At 36.2% G+C, this 9,843-nt stretch overlaps 2 protein-coding genes across 2 annotated transcripts; both read right to left on the reverse strand.

Annotated features, from left to right (window-relative positions):
* Positions 1 to 1,955: 1,955 nt before the first annotated feature.
* LOC107654012 (carbonic anhydrase 4-like) lies at positions 1,956 to 5,538 on the reverse strand. Its single transcript, XM_016440886.1, has 9 exons — positions 5,405 to 5,538; positions 5,130 to 5,202; positions 4,980 to 5,006; positions 4,704 to 4,874; positions 4,396 to 4,547; positions 4,245 to 4,313; positions 3,881 to 3,953; positions 3,130 to 3,293; positions 1,956 to 2,968 (listed from the first exon to the last, which is right to left on the reverse strand). Exons 1-9 carry the CDS (start codon positions 5,405 to 5,407, stop codon positions 2,729 to 2,731), a joined length of 972 nt encoding a protein of 323 aa, XP_016296372.1. The 5' UTR covers positions 5,408 to 5,538; the 3' UTR covers positions 1,956 to 2,728.
* Positions 5,539 to 6,386: 848 nt separating this feature from the next.
* LOC107654013 (carbonic anhydrase 7-like) lies at positions 6,387 to 9,843 on the reverse strand. The gene is made up of 9 exons (XM_016440887.1): positions 9,819 to 9,843; positions 9,635 to 9,707; positions 9,473 to 9,499; positions 9,160 to 9,330; positions 8,344 to 8,495; positions 7,920 to 8,021; positions 7,740 to 7,812; positions 7,236 to 7,402; positions 6,387 to 7,111 (listed from the first exon to the last, which is right to left on the reverse strand). Exons 2-9 carry the CDS (start codon positions 9,705 to 9,707, stop codon positions 6,917 to 6,919), a joined length of 960 nt encoding a protein of 319 aa, XP_016296373.1. The 5' UTR covers positions 9,819 to 9,843; the 3' UTR covers positions 6,387 to 6,916.

Consider the following 9,843-nt stretch of genomic DNA (forward strand, 5'->3'; position numbering starts at 1 on the left):
GGCATAAAAGAAAAATCGATCATTTTGACCCATACAATGTATTTTTGGCTATTGCTACAAATATACCGCAGCAACTTAAGACTGCTTTTGTGCTCCAGGGTCACATATGTGAAACTCACTTTCCCTTAAACATAAATTCTGCTAATACAGTGGGTACAAAAAGTCTACACACCCCTGTTAAAACCAGTGCTGTTTGAAATATAAAAATAATCCAAGATAAAACATGTTAAATCTTTTTACACCTTTTTTTTACACTTTTAATGCCAACAAAATCATAAAATAGATTTTTTTTTTTTTTTAAAGGAAAAACTAAGAAAAATAAAATACTTAAAATAACTTTGTTACACAAACGTACCCCTCAACTCTTATTTGCTTGAAACACATTTTCCTTTTAATACAGCAGCCAGTATTTTTGAATAAGAATCAACTTCTTGATTTATTTTTTCTCACTCGTCCTTTCAAACTTCGATGCTTATCTCATAATTAGATTTTAGCCTGACTCTCACAGAGAGAGTCTCACACAAACGTTAAAAAATGTTGAGAACTTAAGGCAACCAGCTTCAGGAGATTTGAGTTCTTAACGTTTTGTATAAAGCCAGGCTCACACTACAGGATTGAAAGACTAGCCAAATCACTGTGTTGCTCACACTACATGTACTGCCTTCTTCATGTCAAGTTTTTTTTCGACTTGATTTATGTCTGGGCTCTAACTGGAGAGAAAAAAAATAACCTTATTTTTCTAGAATACATATATTGCTATCTCATGCAGCTCCTATATTACTGTAAGTCTATTTTGACAGGTGCCTTGTTTTATTGTAATGACATTGTTGTGCCCACACCACAGTATGTGTTTGTGTTTCCTTGGACCGTCTACTCTTTTTGATGACATTAAAAGGTCATTTTAATTCAGGGTTAATCAGCATTACTTAAATTTTGGGTGCAATAAGAAAGGCGCACACACAAAACATTCAGTGAAGAAGGGTTCCCGACCATCAGCGGAAATACAGTCTCACAAATTCTCACAAGAAATTACAGCAATTATAGGCCATATCTTCAAGCATGGATGATCAACTGGCCCTTCAATTGATATGTGCAGTTATTTTATCCGAAAGAAAGAAACCACGACAAAAGAGAATATGGCAGAAACAATGGCTTGGAAGACGTGGACAACAAGGACTGTCAGTACTGCAGAATGAGTTGGAGGTAATTAAACAGTACAATGAAACGTGGTATTATATACACACAATCTATGCATTAGTTAAATTTATTTCTAGTTAGTTGATTTGATTAATTTGTGGCTTTTCGTGTCGGTTCATAAAGATGCATAAGCGTGTTTATACCATCTGCACTGTGATTGGCTAGATTAGTTCCACCTTGTCTTTGTGTCGCTCACATTACAAGATCGCGTGGCGATAATATCTAACAGGTTTGAAAATATCGTAGCATCTGTGATAGCTCGAGACTGGTTCGGATCACGTTGCGGACCTGCTCATACTTAACGAGCTTTGGCGACCGCGATGAGCACCAATTTGGTCACAATCCAGGGGTTTTGTCGCAGACTGTGGAAATCTGTCCGCGACAGCAAAATCCAGCCAAAAATCCTGTAGTGTGAGTCCGGTTTAAGATTATTCAATAAACTCTGCTCCTTTTTATTGTCATTACTTCCGGTTGCAAATGTAATTAAAACGCTGGAGAAATAGTCTAAATATATTGTAAATCTAAATCTATAAATTCTCTTTAAAAAAAAAAATGTAGTCAAGTAGAAGTCAACATATTTATATAAAGTACAGGTGTTTAAGTTTCTCCTTAAGCAGAGTAACAAAGTAGTGTATTTGTACACTAAACATTGTTTTACTGAAAGTGTAAAATGCTCAGTCGTTGTTTCTTGTCAAAACAGTCAGTTCACAGCATGAAGAGATAAAGACAGCATTTAACTTGATGAATGAAACACTTGCTTGACTAAGAATAAGACAGACCTTTATTTATTTTGTAACATACATTAAAATAATGTCTAAAACATCAAATGTTTATGGACTTGCTGAACCAAAGCACGAGTGTTTTGACAAACAGTTACACATTGGTGAAGAGACAAAAATAAGACCATACCATTTAAACACCAAACCACTTGTTCATATACTATACATATTAATGCTAAACCAAAGTGATACTCCAGAGCTGCGGGAGGAGAAAAACACCCTACTGAATGAGTCAAATCTACATCTGCCAAATCATTGAGAAGCAGACAAATATTTGCATTACTAGGATTGCCAAACTAACAAGGTTACAATACCACTTTAGCTCCGGTTTACACTTAAATGAGGACTCAATACCTTTAACTACAGTACAAATCTAAAAGCTTTGTTTAAGTTAAGTGCATAATTGACAACAGTATTAAGAGATGCCAAGTGTTAGAGTAAAATCTAGACTTTCAAAAACATGCATTTCAAAAACACCCCACCAACAAAATTAGTTTATACATACCCATGAAACAGTAACTGAGCTCAAGTAGTAAGTTAAGTAGTGTTGGAATGGAATTAAGATGCATACATGAACTCGCAGGATACCATAACACTTCATTAAAGAGCAGCATCTGGCTTTATACCTGAAAGATCCAGAACAAATATCATTATTAAATGGTTATTTTTCCACAATCTGTTCAAATGTACAACACACAAAAAAAAAAAACCACACAGAACTTAGCATAATTGTCAGCCCTCCCACTCGAATTCTACCAGTATGCAGTTTCTAAACCAAACTCTGTGTAAGGTTCAGGGGTTTGACAATCACAAGAGAGGTCTAGAACATTCCAACTAGATGCCATTTGGGAAATAGGACCAGTAGCTCTGGTACCAGCCACCTGTGACATCACGATCCTGCCGTTGACCGGTTGAACACCCCTGAACGTGTCCACCATTAGGGGAGAGTTGGTTGCCTTGTTGATGTAAACACTCGTACTGAACAGGTCAATCTAATAGAAATGAAAGTGGTTTGAAACTATTGAACTAAAGATGTTGGAATTGCTACTTTAAAAACAAATCACTGATGTAGGAAAGCAAAAGTACTTCAGCAGTTACAAACTCCGCAAAATCAGCCTTTTCCCCAAAAGGTTGTTGACTCAACGCAACTTACCAAATCCCAACTGACTTTGATGGGGTCTTTGAAGATGGTCCAAATCACGGCTTCATTGCAGTTTGGTGTGGTCAAAGAGCCAAGATAACGGTAATATTTAGTCCTATCCACTCCAGGAAGCAGATCATCCATAGCGATATATTGAGTGATGCATGCTTTATCACCTGAGAAGCAGAAAGGGCATTAGCAAAGATGTCTTATTTCTACAGCTCTTTTCACAGAAGCAATTAAGAGATTTAAATATTGGTCAGTTTTGTTCAAAGCAAGCTTATGCGATTCTCCAAGTAACAATGAAGATCAGATTGGTTGGGTACATGTCTGAAAAGCACAATTAAGGGATTTGCGTAGTGGTCAGTTTTTACAGTAAACAATTCTCTGAAAGCATCAGTGATGATATAACTAGCTGAATAGTCTGTGGGAGTCTGGTGAGTGTTTAACATTTCCAAAATTTAATTGCAAATCATTTAAGCAACAACGTTGAAATATAGGGTACAATTTTAATTAGTAGCATCTCTGCTTTCAGGCAGAATCGGCATTCCTTACTGTGAAAGGAACGTGCTTTTGTGGAAAAGATTTGACATCTTGCCCAGCCGTTAGTAAACCAGGAACTGCTAGAAAGTCTTGGCTCAATGATTTAACCACTTTGGTCTTTCAGGAGAAAAATTGACATCAGGGCATAATTCCCAGAGATAAAATTTTACGGTTACGCAAAACATGGCAAGTACTGCCACTTTTGCTGCCCGAAACTTGCCTGCATTGGCGATATCTGACAGGTAAGATGTTAAGGTCTTCCAGCTCTCTGGTTTGCCAGTGTCATAAGTCGCCTGAGAGTTAAAATACATTTTACAGTTACTAAAATTCTCAATTTATTGGCAAAACATTTATATATAAAAAAAAAAAAATAAAAAAAAAAAAGTTCTTTAGATTAGAGTTCTAATAAAAACTGTTAAACTGTTCACCAATATATTCTTTGACGAATCAAAAAAAAAAAAAAAAAAGTTCTTTAGATTAGAGTTCTAATAAAAACTGTTAAACTGTTCACCAATATATTCTTTGACGAATCAAAAAAAAAAAAAAATAAAACCTTTTGTTTTTTTAAAGTGTAGGAAACATACCTCAATGAAGAAACCAAGAGCAGCTAATATAGTTGAACCATTATGTACGAACTCATTCACTATGTGCAGCTGAAACACAGACATGACAAAAAAATAAATAAAAAAATAATATAATAATAATAATAATAATAAGTCCATGCAATTGTCATACCTCCATAGGGTATTGTTTTCCATCCACAGTGTGTTCGGATCCAGCCATGAAACTACCATTACCCCAGTGAAGATGAAACTGCGTACTGGCAAACAAGCCTGGCAGATCACCTCCTTCCACATGCATTTTCGTGTGATCTAGTGTAACTTTAACTGAAGATAAAGCCAAATTGCATAACACACTATTAGAACAGACAACTCCATGTTGAAGGTACAGCTGCAATAAGTTAACAAACCAGACACAAAACATGCAGAGCCGCATCTTGTGCAAATGCACAAATGATAACACAAAGAGCTACATTAACTCACTTGTCGTGCCAGTGTTTTTAATCTCAGTCAAGGTTGTGTCGTCATCATAGCCAGTGAAGATGAAAGAGGTCAGATTAGCATTAGCCTGGACATTGGTGGTTATGATGTCTATTGGAGACTGTTGAGCTCCATTACAGTCTTTTTCTGCGATTATGGGCCAAGCGACATCACCTGAGATGCAGACAAGCACTTTAAAGCAAAGCTCACTAACTTTGATGTTTGAGACCTTTGTTCTTTCAGGGCCACGAAAGGAATTATGAAGTAGAAAAGACTTACTACATGATGGCATGTGATAACACCAAGCTGTGAAGAGCCCAAATACAGCAAGATTAACATGCTAGGGTAACTTGCTAGGGTAACTAAAAAAAACTCAATGACATAAGTTGGGGAAAATGAACCAAACCAAATCAAATTATCATATCGTACCCATGGATATTGGTGCACCACATGACGCAGTCAACAGAAAAGCTGCAAAGCAGGTCATGAACCAAGCATTCATCTTGGAGAGGGGAAAGGGACATTCAACTAATTTATGTTAATGTTTTATATTTATATTTTAGCCATATATTTTTCCCTCACAGTCATTCTGTATGACACCACATAAACACTGTATAGGTAACTTTATAACAAGCAAAAACAAAGATAAGGTTCTTTGTTTCAAAATATGAAATCCATTGTAGATTATACCACTGCTCCCTTACCATTTTACTTAATTAGATCAAATTCCTCTCTTCTGGTTAGTAGCCAAAGCCCAGCCAATATACACCTATTAAAAAAAACCTGTAAAACTCTACCCTGAACAACTATTAAAAAAGCTTTACACTCAGAAGCTTTAAAAGAACAAACAAACTTAAGGTGAGCACCAAAAACAAATAGTGGCAGGTGTTGCCCTTTAGGGTAATTAAGGCCAGTTTGGATTAGGTGAAGCAGGTGTAGCAGGTCTCCACCCCCAGAAGACATGCAGACATACTGATGAATAGCCTGAGTTCCAAAAGCAATTTATGTCAATTGCATGAGTTTTTGATGATTTATATACATTAAGTGGCTAAACCTGTTTTCAAATTTGATAATAATGTTTTTGAACAGCAAATCAGCATAATGGAATGATTTCTGAAATATCATGTGACACTGAAGACGAGTAATGATGCTGAAAATTCAGCTTTGCGTCACAGGAACGAATTACATTTTAAAATATATTCAAATAGAAACATAGCAATTTTAAATTGTATTTCATAATAGTACCGTGTTTGCTGTATTTGTATTTAAATGTCGCCGCCTTGGAATGAAAAGGTTCTGCATTCTGAGCAGTTTTGAGATATTGAGTTTCAAAGTTTTTGTGTTCCATAGACTTCTGTAGATAGAACCCTATTTGTTTTCTTAAAAAGTCCCAAAATGTACACAGCTTACAAAAGAAACATCACATAATGTAAATACGTTGTCACAGAATAAGAATATGTGAATAACTCAATTTTGGCAAAAATGTCAGATAGAACCTTATAATTCCAAGGTGACGATGTAGCCTTGATGAGTAAGAGACTTTTTTCAAACTTTGTATATATGTGTGTGTGTGTGTGTGTGTGTGTGTGTGTGTGTGTGTGTGTGTGTGCACAAGCAAGCATTTTGATTGGTCTTTTGAACCCTCATATACATAAACATAACTCAACTGGAGACTTTTTGTTATTAAACAGCAAAGATTTATTATTTCAGTTTTAATAGCTGTCAGGCTTTAGACATTTAAAACATATCACCTTAAATACTATAGAATCACCTACTGTTGAATAAAATTGCAGATAACAGGAGGTTCATTTAAAACATAAGGAGTCTGTATTATCTGAGCTGTTCTAAACTAATGCTGCCTTCATGTGCTATCGAAATTATCGTAAATACGAGTTTCCTAATCGGAAATTAGACGTGAACGCCTCTCAATAGCACGTGAAGGCAGCATAAGAGTTTGAGATTTAAAAATATATATAATAATAATTTATATCCTAAGGACTCACAGATGATAAATTGTGTGTTTAAAAATATACTTAAATAGAAATACAATTGGTACAAATAGGAATACCTTCATGTCATTAACCCCTAATTTACATCTTATTTTTCCATGTAAGAATGACAGAAACCACCACGATCAAATGCAATCAATAAAGTGCACATAATTTACAAGAGCAATAAATTAAATCAGCTTATACAATGTTTGTACAAAGCATTTTTTACAACCAATACAAACTGGACAAGAGAAGTACTGTGATAACAGATGAAGTGGATGATGAAGGTGCTGCAGATGCCACTGTGACCTGTGACGTCACGACTCTGCCATTCAAGGGCTGAACTCCCCTGAAGTTGTTGGTGTTTAGAACTGAAGCGCTTGCGTCTTTGAAAAGGACAGTTGTGCTGAAGCGGTTGATCTGTTTGGAGGAATAAAGTAAACAGAGTGACTTTTTTAAACTCAGAATATGTAGGAGTTGTCATCCAGTAGCAGACGAATATGATTTTTATGAATTACTGTACCACAAAGTTGCCTTTACTTACAAAGTCGTGACTGACTTTGACGGGCTCTTTAAACACAGTCCAAATCACAGCTTCATTACAGCTGGGTGTAGTTAGAGAGCCTTGGTAACGGTAATATTTAGTCCTGTCCACACCTTCAATCAGACTGTTCAGTGTGATTTGATTCATGATGTCTGAGGTTTGATCACCTAAATATACAAAAAAGTGTAATGAAACTACTTGGCTGTCTTCAGTTTTGCGCTGATTTGTTGAGAGATTAACCAAACACTCCAGCATTTAAAGGTTTGCTCAAAAATGAAAAACTTGTTATCGTTATTCAATCTTTGTTTTTGCCCATACAATGAACGTCAGTGTGGACCAGTGTTGTTTTCGACACCACTGACTTTTACTGTATGCACTAAAACAGTTGAAACATTCTTCAAAATATCTTTGGAATTCAGTTTTGATCACAAAAAAGTTGATTTTTAGGGTGAACTATCCTTTACAGAACTGCCGACTCGAAAGGCTTACAAACTATTTGTTTACCTGAATTGCGGATTTCTGTCAAATAGGATGTTAGGATATCCCAGCTTTTTGTTTTGTTCACTTCATTGGTTCCCTGTTGGTTAAATAAAAATAATAATAATAATACATATGCATGTGCACACAACCAAACCATTTAGGTTTGTGTTTTCCTCTTGATATTATAATAAATGTCATGCTCACCTCAATGAAGAAACCAAGAACAGCCAATCCTGTGCTGTCTTTGGCAGCAAGAGCAGCTGACACACTCCCGTTGTATTTTGAATGGACACTTACAATGTGCAGCTATGAGACACATAAGAACACATACAGTGAATGAACACATAAACTCTTAAAAATAAAGGTTTTTATTGGCATGACTGGTTCCACAAAGAACCTTTAATATCCATGGAACCCTTATAAGGCTCTTTATAGTGGAAAAGGTTTATTCAAACTAAGAAAAAAACGTTCAGGTTCTTCATGAAACCAAAAATGCTTCTTCTATTGCATCACTGTGAAAACCCCCTTTTGTAGCCCTTTTAAAGAGTTTACTCATACTCAGGCTGCTTTGAGGGGAAATATTTGAAATAATGCAGTGCATTTGCAGGGAACATTCAATCATTCATACCTCCATTGGGTATTGTTTGCCATCCACGGTGTGTTCGGAGCCAGACGAGGAGCTGCCGTTACCCCAGTGGAGATGGAATTGTTTGGTGTTGTATTCACCTGGAAGGTTGCCTCCTTGCACTTTAATTTTCTCATCATCCAGGGTGACCACCACTGTGACGACAATTGGACATATTACACCAAATTTACACTGCCAAGCTTGCACAGAAGTGCTTTCTCAGTATCTTTACATAGACTGTTTGCTTCTCAGAGTAGCATTTACACTGCAATTACAGCTGTATACTTTAGGTGCAGAGGTGGGTTAGAGAAGGCTTAATGTAGTCTGGCTTTTATGCAACATTGCATCTTCACATTAAATTTTATGCAGGCACAGAGCAGCCCTAACTCTGCTGTTTAAAGATGTCTTTAGATACAATGTCCAGGATATACCACACATATGATTGATCTGCACTCTTGTGTACCACTACTTTTGCCAGTCTAAGTTTCCAATATAGTCAGTGAGTCTCATGGAACACAAAGAGGCATCAAATAACTTCCATCCTTTGGTTGTCTAACACTAGATCACCTACATCTCTTTGCCAGCTCACACTTTTGTACTTCTCTGTGCAACCTTTTTAACGTGATGCTTCTCGTGTTACCGTTTCCTATAGGGATTGGTTTTGTTATAGGTATTCCTCATTTGGAAGTCACTGAATAAGTGATTGATAAATTATTTTAGCAACTGTATTTCATAGAGATGAACAAATCTTGAGAAAGTCAAGGTTATTCTGTAAAATGCGCATTGAAATAAATGCAAGTAATATCAGCAAATCCTTACCAGAGTCACCAGAGTTTACGATGGACAGGAAGGTGGAGTTGTCATCAAAACCAGTTAAGTTAAAGGAGGTCAGGCTAGGATTTCCCTGAACACTTGCAGTCACGATATTAATGGGAGATTGTTTGGATCCATTGCAATATTGTGAGGCAATCTTGGGCCAGGTGGTAAAATCTATGACAAATCAGGAGTCCAGAAAAAAATGTAAAATCACTTCAGAAAATGTATAGAGTATATATATATTGAGTTTTATGTCGATGTGGAATATTAGGACACAAAAAAATTATAGATAAACATATGAACAAATCACACTTACTGCATGCTGGCTTGTGATAGCACCATTCTGTTTAGGGTGAAATGACAACATTAATAAATATACCCAATGAAACTTCCTATCAAAACGTTTCAAGAGCCTCTAGTGCCTACTTTAACAGAGTCACACAAAATAAAACTACATATGAACTTCAGTAACACTCACCCACTGAAGCGTCCGCACTGTGGACGGTGGGACACAGAAGAGCAACAAGGCAAGTTACAAGCAAGACAATCATCTGCATCAAACAATACATCATTAAAAACAGAAACAATGCTGCTAACAGAATTGAATTGGATTATAGCTTGAAATGAGAAATGAAATCAATCACACATAACTCTGGTCTTACCTCTTTGACTTGATTCACCTGTCTG

The sequence above is a fragment of the Sinocyclocheilus anshuiensis genome, unplaced genomic scaffold (assembly GCF_001515605.1).
Source record: "Sinocyclocheilus anshuiensis isolate Anshui unplaced genomic scaffold, SAMN03320099.WGS_v1.1 scaffold454, whole genome shotgun sequence".
Classification (NCBI taxonomy): Eukaryota; Metazoa; Chordata; class Actinopteri; order Cypriniformes; family Cyprinidae; genus Sinocyclocheilus; species Sinocyclocheilus anshuiensis.

What these genes read in the sequence shown, in the direction of transcription:
- LOC107654013 (XM_016440887.1), bottom strand. Translation starts at nt 9,707, where the DNA reads ATGATTGTCTTGCTTGTAACTTGCCTTGTTGCTCTTCTGTGTCCCACC. An exon ending in CAGTGCGGACGCTTCAGTGG is followed by an intron (nt 9,500 to 9,634) that starts GTGAGTGTTACT and finishes CACCCTAAACAG; the next exon opens with AATGGTGCTATCACAAGCCA. An exon ending in CTATCACAAGCCAGCATGCA is followed by an intron (nt 9,331 to 9,472) that starts GTAAGTGTGATT and finishes GATTTGTCATAG; the next exon opens with ATTTTACCACCTGGCCCAAG.
- LOC107654012 (XM_016440886.1), bottom strand. An exon ending in TTATCACATGCCATCATGTA is followed by an intron (nt 4,875 to 4,979) that starts GTAAGTCTTTTC and finishes TCTGCATCTCAG; the next exon opens with GTGATGTCGCTTGGCCCATA. An exon ending in CTCTTGGTTTCTTCATTGAG is followed by an intron (nt 3,954 to 4,244) that starts GTATGTTTCCTA and finishes TTTAACTCTCAG; the next exon opens with GCGACTTATGACACTGGCAA.